The sequence below is a fragment of the Phoxinus phoxinus genome, assembly GCF_949152265.1.
Source record: "Phoxinus phoxinus genome assembly, chromosome: 2".
Classification (NCBI taxonomy): Eukaryota; Metazoa; Chordata; class Actinopteri; order Cypriniformes; family Leuciscidae; genus Phoxinus; species Phoxinus phoxinus.
The window spans coordinates 11926715-11948370 of record NC_136877.1 but is presented as its reverse complement, the minus strand read 5'-3'; the positions used below and the strand labels follow the sequence as shown (position 1 = coordinate 11948370).

The 21656-nt window shown below is 39.5% G+C and overlaps 1 protein-coding gene across 3 annotated transcripts in view; it reads right to left on the bottom strand.

The window, feature by feature from the left end:
* Window positions 1-19779, bottom strand: part of hgfac (HGF activator) — a 30656-nt gene extending 10877 nt beyond the window's left edge. The window contains exons 1-9 of one of the 3 annotated variants that reach the window (XM_079604774.1): window positions 19270-19779; window positions 18783-18846; window positions 18599-18692; window positions 7962-8035; window positions 6134-6274; window positions 4547-4678; window positions 4339-4449; window positions 3494-3668; window positions 1278-1375 (exon numbers count right to left, since the gene is read on the bottom strand). In XM_079604774.1, coding sequence (XP_079460900.1) covers window positions 1278-1375; window positions 3494-3668; window positions 4339-4449; window positions 4547-4678; window positions 6134-6274; window positions 7962-8035; window positions 18599-18692; window positions 18783-18846; window positions 19270-19404 — 1024 coding nt within the window. In that variant the 5' untranslated portion in view covers window positions 19405-19779. Of the gene's footprint in view, window positions 1-1277; window positions 1376-3493; window positions 3669-4338; window positions 4450-4546; window positions 4679-6133; window positions 6275-7961; window positions 8036-17623; window positions 18693-18782; window positions 18847-19269 lie in introns of all 3 variants that reach the window. The other 2 variants (XM_079604776.1, XM_079604775.1) reach the window with 2 other exon arrangements.
* Between the last annotated feature and the right edge of the window lie 1877 nt (window positions 19780-21656).

Genomic DNA, 21656 nt, shown 5'->3' with positions numbered 1-21656 from the left:
GTCTATTGTAATATATTGTAAAATGTAATAATTCTATATATATTATAATATTCCTGTGATGCAAAACTGAATTTTCAGCATCATTATTCCAGTCTTCAGTGTCACATGATCCTTCAGAAATCATTCTAATATGCTGATCATCTGATTTGCTGCTCAAGAAAAAATTCTAAATTATATCACTGTTGAAAACAGTTGTGCTGTCGTGTCGTGATATATTTTCATTTTTGAGGGCCCTTTTCATATGTAGAAAGAACAGCATTTATTTGAAACAGAAATCTTTTGTAACATAACAAATGTCTTCACTGTCACTTTTGATCAATTGACCGTTCGCAAAGACCCGCCTCCCTTAGTTACTGTCGCTATGCCTGACAAGCTACGCCACACGTGTTCTCATAATACATCGCGGAGCAGAGAGGAGACTGACAACACGCTGACAGACAGGACAGACCAGGTTACTTTTCGGTTACTTTTGATATGAAACATATTAAACAAAGTCTCACCTTTCAAATTTGGTAATTTTTTAAAAGAAATTTAAACAATTAATACCGTTTTGTGGCTCTTTAATGTGTCGTGACAGATCGCTGTAGAGCCTCAGTTAAAGCTGCTCGTGAACCGATCATCTCTTCCTTCTAGTTCATTTATAGCATCACATAAACATGAATGAACATAAGAAGGAATGTTGTTTTAACCGCGGAAAGGCGTCAGTACACTCCGTTTCTCAAGTTCAAATCCTCCCATGTTAATCTACTAACTCTCCTGACTGCTTTGTCCGACAAAATGGCGGATGGCGAAGTATGATTGGTCAGATCACCTGTCAATCAAGCTCCCTGCAAAGGGTTAATTGAATGTGTTCTTGTGCATTGTGCAAAAAGAAAAAAAATCTTACTGACTCCAAACTTCTGATCAGCAGAGTAAATAAATTGTAAGAATGATTAGGTAACAGTAAGAGCAGCTTGCTTTAACATGATTGTCGCTGATCACTCGTGTCACTCATGTCTGTGCTAGAATCAAGGTTAATAAAATCCATAACATATTCAGGGCGTTCCAGGTACATGATGTCAAGTGCTCATGACCAATAAAGCTATTGCCTCAGGCAACACTGGGTTAGATTTCCACGTCCCACGCCTGGAAGAATGCCAGTGAGAATTCTACAGAATGTTTAGGAAGCTTTATCATTCTTTTACTTCTCATGTACAACTATTTTGGAGTAATCAAGAATATTCTGGAGAAGCTGAAGGATTTGTTGCTCTTGTGTGTGCATGTGCAGTTGTACTAACATTGTTGTTTTGAGCAGGGCTGGATGTCGCAGTAATCCCAGGAAATGGCTCTCTCCGTCATTGTGTAACACCACGGCAGCTTATCTTGATCAGGGTTCCTGCCATATGAAGTCACATGGAAAATATCAGACCGTAAAACATCAATGCTTTCCGCAAAATCAAATAAAACGATATCTATATTAAACACAGAATTACTCGATTTTTACATTTCCAGGAGATGACATGAGTGGCACTTGCACATACTGTGATAATGACACTGTTGTGGCTGGTTGGCAGGGTGTTGCTATGTGGTGCTCGCTAAAGTGTTCCGAAGGGTTGTTAGGGCATTGCTATGTGGTTGCTAGGGTGCACTGCATGGTTGCTAGGGGCTTGTAGATGGCATGTGATCTTCTGGTCTCTGTAATTAGTGATAATTGAATGTCTGATTGCTTAGAAAAGTAAGCACACAGTTACGTATAAGTATAATGCTACTACCCTTTACACTTTAGCAGAGTTATTGAAATAATATACTTTAACAGAATATACTTAAGTGTGAACTGAATGTAATGTTTTCAGACACTTGATTGCATGTTAATTGCAATGAAATGAAAATGTTTTTTAAAAGCATTTAAATTTATATTAAATGCAATTTCAGAACTTTAAGGTGCTTTTTGAGCAAATTAGGTAGGATTTAAGTACATCTTAATTTGTAATTTCATTATTCTATTGTCTTTGAAATATGGTTAAAGTTACTGCTGAATGTACTGACAAGCATTTATGGTAAATTAAAATATACGTTAATGTAATTTGTCAGCATTTAAATATATTTATACACATTTGCAATGATTTGTTAAAATATATTAACTTTAAATATAACATTGAATAACACACTACATTATGTAAGGGATAATGTAGAGGGAGGCGGTTGTTATAGCGAATACAACCCCGACAGGCTGATTAAGACCCCGACGCGAAGCAATATTTAAAATATTGATTTAAAAAGGAGTTTATTGATTTAAAAAACGATTGTATTGCTTCCGCTAAAGAACACAGTGTCCATGGCAACGCTCTGTTTTCATGGCAACGGTGTGTTATACTTAGCAGCGGTCTGTTATCAAGAAATAACAGACCGCATTCTACATTAGAATTCAACCAAGCCATGTAATAAAAAATTATAATCAAATACTTTATGTGTTTTAGTATGTTAGTCAACACATCAAAATAAGTGTACTTTAAAGCTGTAGTCCTTAGTTTTTCCTCTTTGTCGCCATCTCTGTTAGAAATCTGCTATTGCAGTTATTCACGGAATTATCAACTTTACGTGGTTTGTGCCTCGGCATGGCACAGCGCGGATGAATCCAATGTTTTGAGGAGAACGTGCGTCTGTCAGTCACCGCGCCGGTGTGGATACTGTCATTTGGAATCACAGATTCTACATTTTGGAAGTATGACCAACATAATAATTTTCAATGGAAAATGTAATCTGCACAAGTAAGAACATCCACTTTTGTTCTGACCAACTAACGGGAAAAAAGTATTGCAGTAAATCGCGCTGATTAAATCTAACGATTGCTTATCATATCACGTCAAACCGTGCAAATTATACTTTGTTCTCAAATTGTTAATTTTAACAACATCAGCATTGCGTGACTACATTACAATATTTTTCCTTGTTTTTGCATGGGCCCAGTTGCAGTCTCTTTTTTTCTGTAGCCACTCCGAAATGAATCTCCAGTTGTGACTGGTGATTATCATTTGAATCTTTCTGGATCCGCCATCAAATTGATAAGTTTAATTATATCAAGTACAGTGAGAAAAGGCTATAAATCACCAGCATCCAACATCCTCAAACGCAATACAGCCTACTAGCCAAGACAGCTTCTTTATGTGTACAGATGTGATGTAATGACGCAAAGACATGCTCGAATTTCCCGCGGAAATCCACCAGTACCACTGGAATTAAAAACATTGTTACAAGCTTACCGTTTTGAATCGAGCTAAGGCAAGCAGATAGTTTTGAACACTGGCTGGTTATGTACTTGCTCAAAAATGTATTTTGGATCATTTTTAACCCAAAAAAGTTATGGACTGTAGCTTTAAAGCATGTCAAATGTTTACTTAAACACATTGATTTAAATGTACTGTAAATTAAATATTTTAATTTGATATGATTACAAAGTGCACTTTTTAAAAGTCAAAATGTAATCTCTTCAATTACACTTAAATAGCATTTTCACCTGCAGAAAGCATGTTCTCCGAGGCCCCTGAGGGGGGCGCTGTCCACTGTCTCTACTGTCAGCTCACTGAACAACAGATCCGAGTTCCACGGCAGGCAGGATGATCCAGAGACGGTGGCATTGGCTACACCACGATACTGTGCACCTGAATCACGGTAACACTGCTCTCGAGGGTCTGATGACATACAGGGAAAGTTTATTAATTAAAGATTATTAGAATATTTATACTGAATTTGCATGTGTGTTAATAGAGTACAGAGATGACAAAGAAACCCAGAAGACTAATTCACCCCTGGTTCCTTCAAGATTTTCCTATCAAGGTTTTATCATGTTTTTTTATGACTAAAATAAAGCCTGTGGTAAAATGTATTGAAGATACTTTGAAATTTGGTTCTACAATGTAAACTGCACACACTCTCACCCCACACTGTCTTATCTAGTTACTTATTAGAAACATACAACATACGTTTTCAAAAATAAACTCCTTAAAAATGTGTGTTTTCAGTGTGGATGTGTGTAATGTACATGTGTGTGTCCTGGTAAACCCTACATTATGGGGACAAAATGTCCCCAAAAAGATGGCAAAATCCTGAATCATTGTCCTTGTGGGGACATTTCTTGCCCCCTACGAAGAAAACAGCTTATAAATCATACCAAGTGATTTTCTTTTTTTGAAAATGTAAAAATGCAGAAAAGTTTTCTGTGATGGGTAGGTTTAGGCGTAGGGTTAGTGTAGGGGGGATAGAATATCACGTGTGTGTGTGTGTGTGTGTGTGTGTGTGTGTGTGTGTGTGTGTGTGTGTGTGTGTGTGTGTGTGTGTGTGTGTGTGTGTGTGTGTACTCACTGATGTTACAGTATTGTCCAATATATCCAGATTTGCACCCACACACCTCTTCACCAGTGGCCTCAATCATTCTACAGACTCCGTCATTTTCACAGAGATTTCGCAAACACACTACACACATACAAAAACAGAAAGAACAATGTACAAAACGAAAAAGCAGTAGCTCCAGTGGATCAGGTGTCAGTACTGTGGTTTCAGTGTGTCGTACCCGTGTAACGTGCACGCTCGCAGCTGACCTCCCCACTGAGGCACGTGCACAGCTCTACGTTTCGCTGGTAGATCCGTCCCCACGATTCTCCAATGTCATAGTGCTTCAGATGCAGCGGCTCGTAGCACTTCTCTACAAAACAAACCCTGAGCTGTCAGCAAACCAAACACTCTCGACTCCTCCACCAATCAGAGTAACCCTGAAGAAACATCTCCACCAATATCAAATAACAGACAAAAGAAGAAACACAAAAACTTCACGGTACACAGGACATGTGATAGTGTTAAAGATGAGACATTTTCAAAACATAAAAGAGAGCATGGCATGAATGGAAAAACGAGTGACGTAATGCTCGAAAAAAGAAAGCTCTAACACACACATATACACACGCTTAATTCCTTACATGAGAACAGATTGTATACTATTATTGTTAATTACTGATACACTAATTAACATTAATGAGGATTTTATTCTCAGTTTCACTGAGATCGCAAGAATTAAACAAAAAAAAAATGTTCTGCTCCTGAGACATATTTACTTTTGAAAGTTACTTACCGGTAGTTAAAAAATTTGCTTATAATGGAAATTTAAAAATATGAATTATATTAAAATATACTTAATATTTTATTATTTCCATTATAAGCACTCTTTAAATCAGGGGTCACCAAACTCTGTCCTGGAGGGCCGCTGTCCTGCAGAGTTAAGCGTCCTGCAGAGTTTGGTGACCCCTGCTTTAAATGTATGCTAAAGTGTACTTCTATTTCACAAGGTATCTTTAGAGCTAAAAAATATATACATTTTCTATGAAAACATACAGTAACTTTCAGAAATAAATGTCTCAGGAGCAGCAAAAAAATGTCTTGTTAAATTCTTGCGATCTCAGTGAAACTAAGAATAAAATCCTTAATATATATTAAATGTATATTAAATGCAATTAACTGAACTTTAGAGTGTTTTATTGACCCACTTAACTAGGACTTCTAATTCCTTCCCACTTAACATCTTTACATGTAATTTCATAATTACTTCTATTGTCTATGCAACATGGTTAAAGTGTACTGCTGAATGTATTGACAAGCTGAAATAACATTTTATGTCATTTCTATTGAAAACTATTTCTGTTATGTATTGTACTATATTTGTAGTTACACATTTGTAATGATGATTGTGCAATTTTGTACATTTAAAATAAGTTTACTTGTTTTAAAGCTGGTTTTAAGTTAACTTGTTTTAAAGTTTAAAGTACAACAAAGACATACAAAGTGCACTTTGAACACGTACTTAGGCTAAGATTTTAAAAACATGAAAATGAACTAAGTACACCTAAGTGGCCTTTTATTTCATTATTATTATATTATCTGCAAAGGTACTTTTGAAGTACACCACAAGAGCATATTCAATACAATTAAGCGCACTTCTTTTTCACAAGGGATCACGTGAAGCCTTTAAAACAATATCCCAGCAGGTCGATGACTTTGCATAACTCCACTCATGATTGTGCCATACAAGTGGCAATTAATAACCATAATCACACTGAAATTATCATTTCATTATGTGAATATGGCCACTTCACTGTCTTTCACTCACTTTTTTCACACAGAGCTCCAGTAAAGCCATCAGGACACAAACAATCAAATGAGTCCAGGTGAGCATTCGTGGCACAAACACCCCCATTCAAACACGGGTTTTGCCGGCAGAGACTCGGACCCTGACGTGGATGAAGAAACCCTGAGGAGCGAATGAGATAGATAAAGAAAAACTTGCTTATCATCGTGACGGCAGCACTGATTCATCATGCAGCTGAGTTTGCTCATTTCTCAAACCTTGAATGAGTCAATGAGTCATACAGTATCTGTTTTCCAAATCATAAACAATGTTGTGCCAAATGCGGTCCGCATTACGCTCATGATTACTGAACACAGTTATATGAGCATGTAGATACAGTACAGAAGCATTTCTGCCCATTTGAACTTACACAGCACTTTTTTGTCCAAGTGAATTCAATAGAATTAATTAAGCTTAAAAATGTCTTGTACAGGGAACCAAATAAGCCAGAACTGCCACTAGTGACCCTTCAAAAAACCAGAGCATGACGTGAGCGTATACACAGACAGTGTGTTTGAACCAGAGCACCCACTTGAAAACAAACTCTGTACATCTGCTGTTATAAACAGAGGTCTGCGTCTTACAAACAAAGCGTGTCATTTATGCATTAACATAAACACCTCTCTCTGAAAGTAAATATCCTGGTAAACCCACAGTTTCAGCTATTAATCCATCCACAAGCAAAAAACGTTCACATGAATGCTCGGTGATATATACATTATACATTTAATGATTTTGTAAGCAATATAAAATGAAGCAACATTGTGAATATATAAAATGAATTTAATTCAGTTTTTATTGGCCATCAAGTCTTTTTAACAAGTCATTAAACTAGTTTGGAGTATGAGAGCGTTAAAACAGATTAATTCACTTCCATGCAGTGTTGTTATTGTTAATTTAAGTTAAAACTATCAAATATAGTTATATATTTTATTTCAGATTTATTTAGGTTTTAAGTTAAGTTTTAAATATATATGGCCTGGTTTCACAGACAGGGTTTAGATTAAGCCAGGATTAGGCCTTAGTTCAATTAGGACATTTAAGTAGCTTTTATAAACATGCCTTAGGAAAATATAAAAATAAAAGCGAATTCAAAAAGGTTGGTAACACTTTACAATTAGGTTTCATTCGTTAACATTAGTCAATGTATTAACAAACATGAACTAACAATGAGCAATACATTTGTTACTTATACATACAGCAATACAGTACTTATTAATCTTTGTTAATAAAATTACAACTGTTCCACATCACATTAACTAGTGTTAACAAATACAACATTTAATTTGAATAAATGTACTAGTAAATGTTGAAGTTACCATTAACTAAGATTAATAACTGCTGTAAAAGTATTGTTCATTCTTAGTTCATGTTAACTAAAGTAGTTAAAGTGTTACCAAAATGTGTATTTCAGTGAATTGATTCATCCCTGATTTAATTTGCACCAGCACTCAAACATTTTCACGGAAGACTCTGCATGGTATTTTTAGTAAATTAAAATACTTTGCTAGAGATATTTGTAGGTAAATATCACTGATTATTACTATTTACTGGTATATGCATACAAATTCCGTTATTGCTTCATTTAGTTAATAATTGTGAACGACATGCCATGCTTATGACATGCACATATTTTACTGTGCATCCATTTATTAAACATTAAATATTTTGATTTTACTTGACAACAAATTGACTGTTTGGTTCCTCTGGTTGAAAAAAAATCAGATCAAATACTGTCAATGAGATCTACTATCGTCAAAAGGCTGACGACATGACAGTTTACATGAGAGAGAAAAAAATTATTTCTTACCATTAAACAGCCGTGTGGGTGAACTGCAGTATCCCCACTTCTGGTCACGGTCAAAGTTGTGTGTTAGAGAACACCTAGTCAAACCAAAAACACAATGGTCATGACATGCATCTGAATTACTCAAGACTTGCGTAAACCTCAAACAGACGGAATCTGAAACAGTGGTGCAAATCTGATCTGAATGGGTCATTTACAGCTCTAAAATGTAAATGGGACATTAGACAAACACCAACATGTACATGTTGCATGAAATTCCCCTAATCATAATAAACATGAACAAGAATAAGAAAGGTAAAAGAAGATATGTCTACAATAAATATGAGTTTACTTGTAATGAGAATGTACAGTGTCTGCCATCAATAATATATTTTGTTAATTATTGGTTGTTGAGTGCATGGAAAATTTGTCATTATTTATTAACCATCATTTCATTCTCACATGTAGATCAAACACGCGGGAACAGAAGAGAAAGAACAAAGTTCTTTAATAGTCCAAGAGTACATGCAGGGGAAAGGGAGCAAACACTGCACAACAACATAAGCAATACTGGACAAAGAAACACAGGAAACTGAGGGTTTAAATAGACATGGTGATTGACTGAAACAGAACAGGTGTGATGGAACCGAGGGAAATAACTAATGATCAGGGACACAGACAAACAGAGCAAACAAAGAGCAAACTAGACTAAACTGAACATACACGTTACAGTCGTACCAAACCTATATGCTGTTATTTTTGTCCAGGGAACACAAAGGTAGATATTTCATCACAACTTTGTATCATATTGGCCACCCTTGTGAAAATACAGCTGCCTTCCACACAGCTTTAGGCAATAGGTCTTTGGTAAGACACCATTTGATCACCCGTTTCCTTCATGGGACTTTGAGGAGGTTGAGCCCTGCGGTCCATGTAAGAATTCCTGGAAGCGTTGTCCCTGGCACCCTTCGAGCCATGGACTCAATTTCAGAGAAGTTCCTAACTTTAAAATATGGCTTTTCTGTTAGTGATTACTCCCTTAAGAGGGTAGGACACTTGCTGCTTCAGTTCCCCAGCTTCCAAGCAGACTATTAGCTAATGGATTGTGGAGACTATTGTGGCAAGTGGCAGTGCTGAGCAGGGGAGCGTTTCCCGAAAGCTTCGTTAGCCAACTATGGTCGCGAGTTCCGTCGTTATCAGCATAGTTCAACGATTTGGTGTTTCCCGAAACCATCGTTCCAACGAACGTTCCCAGACAGCATCGCAAACTTTTGTGGTTGGAACGAGAGCTCTCGAGCTGTGATTAGAAGCATAGTTTCTAGTTTACATGAGATGAAGACTGAATAAATCCTTATTTTTAGCAATAAAGAAAGCTGACATTCAGTACAACCTGTGTTATTTATTTAGAATACATACAAATGTAATTTACGTCTTTTAGTTTGTCAAGAGATTTAAAGCACCGTTTTTGAAGACTGCGCATGTGCGAACGTGCTCAACTATGTAAGAACGAGCCAAATATTGAGTCTGGTGGTAATAAAGCAAAATAACTGAGAAAATTTTTAAATGGTCTTCAGATGCCATGTCTGTAACGTATATGACAAAATCTAGCGTTAATTCGATCTCAAACAGATTAATTAAAATAAGTTATTAGTCAGGTAGCAAAGGAGTGGTGACTAGGGCTGCACGATATTGGAAAAATATGCGATATGCGATATTGTTGTTGAATATTGCGATAACAATATTTCTTGCGATATAACATTTCCCTAGAGAAATGCTATTTTTATTAGCTATTTAAAAAAAAAAATTATATAGCCATATGTAATTGTCATAAACTGCTCGAGGACGCAGACAGTGGTGATCCAAATGCAGGCTTTAATGAGAGGAGAATCCAGAGACAGGTACAAGGAAACAGGCAGGGGTCAAAACCAGGTAAGCAGTCCAATGTCAGAAGTACAATGCAGGGAGAAGGCAAACGGGAAAACCAGATACAGGCAAAGAATCCAGGAACCGTGAAACTAGAAAATACAAAGGAACTCGGAAAACGCTGGGTAATGCAGTAAGACACAAACAATACTGAGCACTGGTGCAACGGGCCACTCAGGCTTAAGACAGGTGCGCTAAACAAGATAATAAAACACAGGTGCATAAAATCAACATTAATCAGTCCAGAGTAAAACATAAAAATGAGTGAAACAGAGAAGGAGTGCCCCCCAGTGGCTCACGCGGGCACTCCAGCCGCTGATTGTCACATAACCCCCCCTCTAAGGAGCGGCTTCCAGACGCTCCAAAGAGCTCCGGGGGGAGGTCAACGGGGGATGGGATGGAGGGCCAGGCCCGTGCAGGGGAACGGGACCAGGACACAGGCAGACCGGGCCTGGGCCGTGGAGCGTGGGCGACCAGGGCGGAGCAGGGCGTGCCGACGGCCAGGGCGGAGCACACTCAGAAGGGAGACAGGGTGGAGCACACTTAACACAGGACCAGGGCAGAGTACACTTAACAGGGGACCAGGGCGGAGCACACTTAACACAGGACCAAGACGTAGGGAGCACAGGGCTGGACAGGACCAGTGACAAGAGCTCAGCCGAAGGTCGACGTGCAGAGGTCCATGTAGGCGCCGCCTCCATGGCCCTCACAGGGTACCTACGGCCCCCCCCCCAAAAAATACTTGGGGAAGTCTAAGGCTAAAGCCTCCAGGCTGGAAACCACCACAGGAAGAGGCGCAGGTAACACGAGGCGAAGAGGCGGAGCCGGCGAGGCGAGGCGCAGAGGCGGGGCCGGCAGGGCGAGGCGCAGAGGCGGGGCCGGCAGGGCGAGGCGCAGAGGCGGGGCCGGCAGGGCGAGGCGCAGAGGCGGGGCCGGCAGGGCGAGGCGCAGAGGCGGGGCCGGCAGGGCGAGGCGCAGAGGCGGGGCCGGCAGGGCGAGGCGCAGAGGCGGGGCCGGCAGGGCGAGGCGCAGAGGCGGGGCCGGCAGGGCGAGGCGCAGAGGCGGGGCCGGCAGGGCGAGGCGCAGAGGCGGGGCCGGCAGGGCGAGGAGTCTGGGAACGCCCTCCGGAGCCTGGCGAGCCCAACGAGTCCTCCTTCTCCTTCTGCGACGGCGCTTCACTGGGCTTGATTCATTACAGGATGCACTTGACTCAGTTGACTCACAGGATGCACTTGACTCAGTTGACTCACAGGATGCACTTGACTCAGTTGACTCACAGGATGCACTTGACTCAGTTGACTCACAGGATGCACTTGACTCAGTTGACTCACAGGATGCACTTGACTCAGTTGACTCACAGGATGCACTTGACTCAGTTGACTCACAGGATGCACTTGACTCAGTTGACTCACAGGATGCACTTGACTCAGTTGACTCACAGGATGCACTTGACTCAGTTGACTCACTCGATTCTCTTGGCTCACTTGGTTCGTCGAGGCTGACGTGAAGCTCTGGTTCATCGAGCGCGGTCTCGGCTGGGCTGACGTGAAGCGTGGGTTCGGTTGGCACGCGCTCAGACGCAGCAGAAAACCCTTGAGGCAGGAATACAACTGAGCTCACGTGAAGTGTCCGAACGTCGGGATTCACATGTTGCGTGGATACGGCGGACCCCTTACGAAGCGCTGCTTCACCGGGAGACAATTGATGCGTGGATTCAGTGTACAATGGCGAATCGTCGGGCTTTCTGTGAAGCAAAAGTTCCAAAAAATCCACAGTAAAAAGCGAACCGCCCATGGAAAGGGCCAGGTCAATATATTGGTTTAGAGTCCAGCTTGAACTTGGAAACGGTATAGCAGAGCCGAGCGGTTCAGACAGTCCTCCCCGAAAGAACATCATTAAACAGAAATCATCTAAATAGGACTGACGAGAGAGCTTCAAAAAATCGGTCACAAAAACCTTGAGAGGACGTTCCCCTTGACGGAGGCATACGATCTGCGCTGTGGGATCCATGACGAGGTCCGTGTCTCTCTCAGCCGCTGGATCAGTAGTGGCTCAGTATTCTGTCATAAACTGCTCGAGGACGCAGACAGTGGTGATCCAAATGCAGGCTTTAATGAGAGGAGAATCCAGAGACAGGTACAAGGAAACAGGCAGGGGTCAAAACCAGGTAAGCAGTCCAATGTCAGAAGTACAATGCAGGGAGAAGGCAAACGGGAAAACCAGATACAGGCAAAGAATCCAGGAACCGTGAAACTAGAAAATACAAAGGAACTCGGAAAACGCTGGGTAATGCAGTAAGACACAAACAATACTGAGCACTGGTGCAACGGGCCACTCAGGCTTAAGACAGGTGCGCTAAACAAGATAATAAAACACAGGTGCATAAAATCAACATTAATCAGTCCAGAGTAAAACATAAAAATGAGTGAAACAGAGAAGGAGTGCCCCCCAGTGGCTCACGCGGGCACTCCAGCCGCTGATTGTCACAGTAATGATGATCATACCAAAATAATCAGGTGAAAGATTAAAATTTGGATAAACAGCCTATGCATGCAATACACAAATGATTGGCACATAAAATTAATTTAATTTATCGCACCTCTCTCGCTCTCTGCGATACGGATATCCATATACTATTATCGAGATGACGATCATTTTTTTAATATAGAGCCAGGGCTGCAAAATTAAAGCTACAATGTCATTTTTTTCACCGCAAGGGGTGCACAATAACAAAGGCGTAGGTTTATGACGCAGTGACGAGCTGAATGATGGGACTTGCTGTCAAGCTGATGGATGTAATAATGTTAATGTTAATGGATGAGTGAAAACATTCATGAAAACATGTTTTTTAACATTACACTGGTATGAATCAGGTCGCGATTGCTAATAATAGACAGATATCACACACGAGTACCGCGGATATAAATGAAAAAGGATATTTCATTCTACCGAACTACCCGCAAGTGCTGAATTACTACTCACACAGGTCAGTTTATTTGACGAATTAAACTTGTGAGGTAACGCAGCGCTGTTTCACCATCTAACGTTACACTATCATACTAAACAGCATTTGAGTGTGTTGAAAGTTATAATGTTATTCTATGTGTTAATCCGTTTGCTATATGAAACTAGCAGCTTACTAGTAAGCTAGATCAACATAAGAATAACATACAGATCATATTCTAACATTTCATCATGTTGAGCTATATAATATTGATTTGTTTTATTTACATTTGCTCACCTGTCTAATAAAGAATGTTCAAGAGCGGTTTGTCACGGACGTGGAGCTCTCGGCATCTCAAAAATGCCACGCCGATATCGATCCTCGTTTTAGTTCTCATTTTTTGTCCTAAAGTCTGCTTACCATGGTCCATAATGTTTGAACGAAATAAGAACAGCGTGCCACTAAACGTTATGCACTACGCAGTTGTCCACGTCTGTCGCCATGGTTATGTCATGGCTATGGCAGTACGAGAGGAAACAGAGGATAGCGTGGATATTGCATCATTGACAGGCAACATTTTTTTCCGGAACGGGCCATTATTTAAAATTGGAATTTCTCTGAAATAAAAAATCTTTGGAGACTTTTGGGATATTGTAAGTGCACAACTGCAGGAAATATATCACACTGTGCAAGTGATTTTTGGATATTTTATTATTAGCCGCAATTATAAAAGAAAATCCACTCTGCGTAGAACAAAGAACTACAAAGAACTACTTTCTGCGTAGAACTACTTTCCGAGGGCAAGCCCACAGTGGGCTCGCCCACAGAAAACCCACACGGGCCCCTAGTGAAAACCCACACGGGCCCCTAGCTCATGCGGGGCCCAAAGGAGCATGTTTGCTGGGTATACGCCGTATATTAAAAATATATATATTTCTAAATCAGTGTCAGCTGCAAACATATCTATATACATCTCCACTGTAAAGTGGATGCGTCTTAGAGAGAAATGCACCTTTCATATGGATTACCTAATCAGCCGGTATTTGCTTTCGATTCAAATTTTTTGTTTAAAAGTGGACATTTCGAGCTATATATAGAAATATTCATCATGTCTGTGAGGCTATACACTGTGTTTCAGTTAATTTTTGAGACATGCTCCAGTTCACGCCACGGAGACCATGAAAGCGCGCCCTGTTTGTTTTATTTTATTTTACAAAAGCACAACGTTTTCTTGTTATTGTGAGTTTACACAAATAAAAGTACTTGCGACTGATGCATTATTCTTTTCTGTATGACCAGAAAAAATTGAGTATTTCAAGTTGTTTCCACTGTTGATAGGAAAATGCAAGTGTTCGCGCCGACGCCTCCATGCAGTGCACGCTCCACCCTCCGCACAAACACTTTGGATATGCACCTAATATCCATATAATAGCGAACATTTATCTAGGTTAAAGTTAGAGCGAGCTGCCATGGCAGACGGATAAGTCCTTTTCATGTTTAACAAATCAAATCATGTATACCTACCGCGAGTAAGCGCTGCACCAGTTTGAAAAAGGTAAAAGCTTAACAGGCGTAACGAGAGAGGGGCCCCACTAAGGGGGATGCAGAGATGTTGCTGTGTCTTTATATTAACATTTCTGATTGTTTAAATTATCAGCCCTCGGGGGCCCCCAAAATGCAGTGCCCCAGGCAATTGCCTGGCTTGCCTGCCCTATTGCGGCGCCTCTGCGTATATCCACTTCTTTTTCAGTCGGCATTGCGTATACCCACTTCTAAATCCCCTCTGATGCGCATCATTTAGTAGCTTATCCAATCTCGTGAATAAAAAACACCCAGTCAGGGTCGTACTCATCATTGAGATCCCTGAAGTTCGGAAATGTTGATGCAATGATTCGCCCATCGCAACGATAACTGCCCTTCTCATCTGAGCTGTTTCAGTACTCACACACCCGCTCGTGATGTCAAAATGTTTGAGACCAATCAAAGCAAGCAGGATTTTTGTTCACAGAAGCACGAGCCGAGCGCGAATCCCAATGCGACGCTTCACTTCAGTTAACGATCATACAATGCGAGATAAGATCCAAGTAGTTTAAATAAACAGCTGTTTTTCTATAGAAGTTTTAAATGACCGAATGAAGATAGAGGAAATTATAAGCTCAATTTAACAACATAGGCACCCTATTAAATATATTGCCATTATTATTGTATATATTTAAACGTTACCTCAAATGCGTTCGAATATTTCCCCATCAGCACTGGGACTTTTTACTGTTTGTATCACTCTGCTTGTCTGTGTTTGCACAACTTGCATCATTAAGCCAGAAGGTGGCAACAAGTGACTGTCTTTATGAGTGAGCAATTGATCAAATACTTCATGCTACTGCCCACTGACATGCTTTTAAAGCTACTGTTGTCCATTTTTTCCGTCGTTACGTTGTAAATTAGTAAGTCACGAAATAAAAGTAAAATACCAATAAATCACGTTACTGGTACGTCGTGTGTTAGCTGAGAAGGATTTGCATGCAGCCATGCAGGTCTGATGTTCATTATATTCACCAGGAGCAGTTTCCATGTTTCATTAACAGTTCTTGTTAGTAATGTGTATTCACCATGGTAACTGTCATTTCCATATTAACCACAAAATACCACTTTATTTTCACTTTGTGTTATTTTTTTTATATTTTTAAATGATGTTGGTGGCTCATACCAAGATTGTATTAACAAAAACTAGTTTGGGACTGCTATTTAATAGCTTTATCATAGGCCTAATGTTTATTTATTAGTAGTCATTAGTCATATTCTTACAATTTATGTGTATGTTAAGTAAAGGGGGACAGTACTTGTGTGTGTGTGTGTTAACAGTTTTTGTGTAGACATGTATTATAATATGCCTATAGTTTCTGCTTCACACTAATGCACAGATCTCTTTTGAAATATAAGATGTGGTTTGTCCTCTCTGTTTAATAACTTAAGACATAACTGACTGTTTACATTAATTTCACGTCATAAACTCATTTTGAGATGCAAGTACACGTAGACCGAGTCGCTCACAGCCGCATGTGAGAGCGCTCTTCACAAAGTGGGCGTGAGTATTATTTGAAATTGAAAGCAGCTTCTGTCGATGGTTTTCATATTTTTATTTTTAATATATAAGCCAACTGCATTCCAAAAGACATATGATACCTTTATAGAGCATTTGTAAGGAAAATACCGGCGGGCGAGACCGCGCACTACTAGAGTAACATCAAGCAAAGCGCGCGTATTTCACAGCGCATATCTAGTGCCATGATCTGGTAGTGCAATGAAGCCCGCGAATGTCCAATTCGCTTCAACTTTTCCGAACTGTATGAAAAACTATGTTTCAGAAGGTTCGAATGTGTGTGTGTGACAGAGGAATTAGAAGCAAGCAGAATACGGTTGTTTTTAAAGCAAACGCAGCGTCATCACACATCTTTGTTTAAAACTAAGCTCAGACTCGATTCTGAAATTATCTGAATCGTTGAAGAGAATCTATAACACAATCACATAAATTAAACAAATTGTTCTTTCCTGTAGCCTATGCCAGGCCTATATGCGCGTAGCGTGCCAAGTTGATGCTTCATATGCAGAACATCTCATGGTTCCCTGAGAAGGGATTGAGATGCTGCATCGCTCTGCCATACTTCCTGCTTGCCTTTGAACTGCTTGCTTCAGCCAACCAGAAGCTACCAGAAGCTTTGTTCCGGGTATCTTTAGCTTCCATGGTACTCCATCACTAAATGGCAATAAATTGCGATCAAGCTGCATAACGATTCTTCAAAATGATAATTTTGCGTTCCACAGAAAGAAATTATAGCACACGGGAAGAATATGAAAGTACTGCCAGAGAGTTTTTGGCCTTGCTTGAAGCAAATCCACTCCAAATCCAAAGTGTCTCACAACAACACTCAGCCACAAGCAAATTTTTATGGAGTAAAACTCACTCAAGAGTTGCTCCATATGGAGATCTGCACACACTTGTTCAGCTGCAATGACATTAATAACCGTGCCGCCTCCTTGATCTTTCATCACGGCCCTGATCTCTCTGCCTGATAAAACTCACTCTTTCTCAATGTTTATAACGGTTTATAACATCGGTATGTGTATTGTGTAGTCATCTGCTCCACTCACTGACAGAGGAAACATAAAGAGCAGCGGAGATGATGACAAAAGATAATTTTTAGCAAACAAAGTAGTGTAGTCACTGGGTTTGGTAAAGGTTACTCAAGATGAAGAGGAGTTTGCATTTACAGATTAAATCAGAATTAGGGCTGGGTTATGAGTTTTGGTTGATGGTACAATGTGGTTTAAACTCGTTCAGAATGTGGGTTTGGATTTGTAAGGACATAAACTGGTTTAAGATGGGTAACTATCAGGGTGTAGGTGTTTAAAAGAAATTAAGGTAATACTTCATAGTAGGCCTTATTTGTTAAGTAAGGGATAATGTACATCCAGCCAGTTGTTATCGCAGAATGTGATCAGGACCCTGAGGCGAAGCAGAGGGGTTTATACTACGAAAACAACCGGCTGGATGTACATTATCCCGCTTATTACACAGCTACTTGCCACATAAGTAGATAATTAGACAAACTATTTACTTGAGTTAAAATATTTTATTAGGTTTTTAAATGCAAAGCTTCCGTGACGAAGGCAGTTGCTAGAAAGCGGCAAGTTCAAACTAGACAGACATTTAAGGGATAAGGTACAGTCATACCACTTATTATTACACAGCATTTCACCACGGAAATAATTATGGGGATAAGAGATATTGATTTGAGATTAAACTGTTTTAAAATCTTACCTGTTTGTTATCTCATAATCCATTACAGCATAGAAAACAATCGTTGCAAAATTGTATTAGTTAATGCATTAGCTAACATGAACTAACAATGAGAAACATATAACTAGCCTACATCTTAAATTTTTGTTCATGTTAGTTAATAAAATATACAATTGATCATTGTTTGTTCGTGTTAGTTCACAGTGCATTAACTAATGTTAGTAAATATTGTGATTAACATGAACTAAGATTATGCTGTAGAAGTATTATTCATTACTAGATAGTATTAACTAATGTAGTTAACTAATGTTAACAAATGAAACCTTATTGTTAAGTTGATTGGATTTCGACTATCAAATTGCATTACATCTTGAAAATGGATTGTTCAAAAGAAAGAAAGAAAAATTGGTTTTGATTGGTTTTGTCGTTCAAAACTTTCAGTAGGATTGGAATATTTTTGATCCAAACAATCATGATTATATTGATCTCATCAGATACGGGTGGGTTCCGTGTGTGGATTTCAGAAACAAAATGCAATTGAATTTAAAAATTGGTTCTCATTTGAAATTGTAACCAGCTCAAATAACTTTACACATACATCCTCAGAAGTTATGTTTTAGACCTACGATTGATCTCAGTTATGATCTGATTACAGGTTATGCTGATTTGTTAGTCAAATCTATAATGGTACTAATCATGGAGCTGAGAGTACTACACTATTATTGGTAACCGAACAGATTGAAATAGCCAAACTCTTTAATAAATAAATGCATTCTATGCATGCAGATTCTTTGTTGGTCTGGTAACAATTTAGGCATCTGGGTGTGAGTTGTTGTATTGGGGTTTGAGATCACTTTGGCATTTAGGTTGCTATAAGTTAAAGTAAGAGTTGAGGTTTGATTGTCATGCAATGGATTGAGGGTTATTTGTCAAAGTAAATGGTTGAGAGGCACTGAATGTGTACATGGTGTACATGTCATGTGTGTTAGCACTTACCAGGCCTGCTTAGAGTTCTTAGAGATACACTCGTGATAAATCGACCCTCCAAAGCGAAATGGAAACTTGCACTCTTTGCCATCTGTTGTGAGAACTAAAACACACACACATCCAAACCCATGAAGCAACAGTAATTAGAAACAGAAACTATGAGGACTGATATCAATTCAAGAGCAGTTCATACCTTTCTGAGTCACAGTATTAGGCTGTCCAGACACTAAAATTTCAATACCAGGTGGCTGCTTGTGCTTTAAAAGAGAGAGAGAGAGAGAGAGAGAGAGAGAGAGAGAGAGAGAGAGAGAGAGAGAGAGAGAGAGAGAGAGAGAGAGAGAGAGAGAGAGAATTTGAATTTTGAAAGACGACTTTATTCCAATTTTTTCTACAAATCAACATTTACCATTTTACATTTACCTTTTATACCACAACTAAAAAATAAAACAAACCAAAAACTTTTTCTACATTAGCAGAAAAGAAAAAAATAGTTTTCCATCAATAACAGAGCACAGAGCCTCATTCTTACACCATTTCATTTCAAAGAGAGAGAGAGAGAGAGAGAGAGAGAGAGAGAGAGAGAGAGAGAGAGAGAGAGAGAGAGAGAGAGAGAGAGAGAGAGATTTCCAACATGTATCCCAAATAACTTGCATTCAGCCAAACTCATATGGGACACTCACCGATCTAGCACACTGCAAACGGGGCAATAAAATAAGACATGACAGCAGCAGAAGAACAAACTCTCGACGAGTCAGAACTGGAGAAAACACAGAAGAATCCAAGCAAGAAATTTGTGAACGAGGTGTTTTCCGCATGGCAGATCTTTGGACAGATTTCAGCGGGAATGAAATCAATAAACTAAAAGAGAGTTTCCGTCCCAAACGCAAGTGTCATCTGTAGGATTCCTCCATTATATCCCGGGGCGATGGATGCGTGAAAGCTCACCGCAGGAAAAGCCTCTTCAAGGGAGTTCCCACGAGAAAAGCCTGTGATTACACCTGGCGGAATGGCCAGACCCAGCCCAGCACGAGCCTGTGATGTAATACCGATCCTCATGCTTTGATTTAGAGGTTGTTGTCAGTGACAACGGAATCCACCCACACAACGACACAAGTGATGTTGCGATGCGAGTCTGCGAGAGACACGCGGAAAACCTGATGAGAGTTTGCGCGTCACCGCCGCACTAACGCGGCGCGGATGAATGCAGTTAATCATTTATAGACCGAAACTACCTTCAGAGTGAAAGGTTGGAATTCCTCCGCATTTGTGTGCATAGCGGAAAACATTAAAATTAAGAACCATAAACAGATCAATATATTAGGAGGCTATAGGCTTATAGTAGCACTAAGCCTAATAATAATAATAGAAGAAGAAGAAGAAGAAGAAGAAGAAGAAGAAGAAGAAGAAGAAGAAGAAGAAGAAAATATAGTTTGAGCTAAATAAGAGCAAAATTAGAAGCTTTCCACATTAATAAAATAACCTAAGTCAAATTTGAAAACAAATCCCATTTTAAATAGCATAGACTTAGCATACTAGCCTATAGCCTAATAGCTGTTCTGGACTTTCTTTTTTGTCAACTTAATAAAATATCAGCAAAAAGTTATTTCTATTCTAGTTTTGAAGCCACATTGATGCACGTTATTTTTCCTAGTATCCCCAGAGAGCACACACTTCTTTACTGTCAGGAATAGCACAGGCAAATCATTCACAGATGTGAGGAAATATGTAAGTTTACTCTGCATTAAGGGAGAGTCTGGGTGTGACGGGGTTTTGAAGTGAAAGTCAAAGGATGAAAAAAGCTCTTAAAGCTTGCCGTCTGGCCTTTAGTTTAAAGTTACCGCTGTGCTTGCTTGCTTTGCTCTCTGCCAAAAACCATACTGTCTATGCCAAAAACGGCGGGATTTAAAGCAGTGACGTCACTGCAAAGTTGCCCCACCCACTGACGTTTTTCCAACACCTACCTTTTTGGGTCGAAGGTCACATCACATGAACATACAGCATGCAGTAGAGTGTGAGATGATATGTTCACAGCAGCAGTTGTGTCAAAGTCAAAATAAGAGTTTTAAAGTGAATGTATGTAAGATTTCAAGCGTTCTATCAATTACTATAATTGTTAATCAACTGCTGCGCCATCTGGTGCTGTTGAGATAGAACTGCCTTCAGAAAGGTATAAAGTTTGACAGTTAAAAACTGCATGAAGCAGGCCTAAATAAATACATACTCTATGGGACCCATGAATGACGATTCAAAGCTTTTCAAATGCATTTGTAAGTTAATCTAAACCAGAACCCCCCAAATAGCAAATATAGAGGAGTGCTGATTGGTCAGTTTACAATTGGGGTTTTGATCGGTCAGTTCTGTAGTGATATTACACATTGGTCAAATCTGTATATGATGCCTCTGAGAATGATGTTGTCAGTTGTATAAAATAAAACATAAATTAAATAGGCATAACCTTTTACATGTTTGTAGTCTTATGAAACAATATTTTTTTGTCAGCTGAAAAACAATGTTAGCTGGGTATAGGCTAGGAGAAAGCATCTCAATACACCAACTGCTATGCATAGGTCTTTAATGATAAGGAAATGTTCAAAATAGTTTTAAATGAGATGCCACAGTGGAGATATGCTGACACTTCACATGATACTCACAACTATCATGCATTTGATTTGGGCGCCATCTAGCGCACAAAAGATGCATACACTCGAGTAATGACTTTCACTTTCATGTTCATTCATTCAACGATTTAATTCACATACAGTCACAATACAAGAAGGCAGACAAACAGACAGTTGTACTTTCCTGGGAATTAACGGTACATATCCCACAGAATAACAAGGATATAATCTCCCACTGAATTCCCACCATTTTCTGTCCAATTTCTTCCGTATCCAGATATGGGGAATTCCGAGATGCTGGAAAGTCTCACTGAGATTCCTGGGAATCCCTCTGAATGTGTTTATAAAGCTCTCGGGATGTTCTGTGATCAGAGTTCACTTCAGTTTCAGGAGATTCTCGTATCTGTATCCTTCATGACCACCATCCTGAGGTGAGGGGGGAAAGTTGC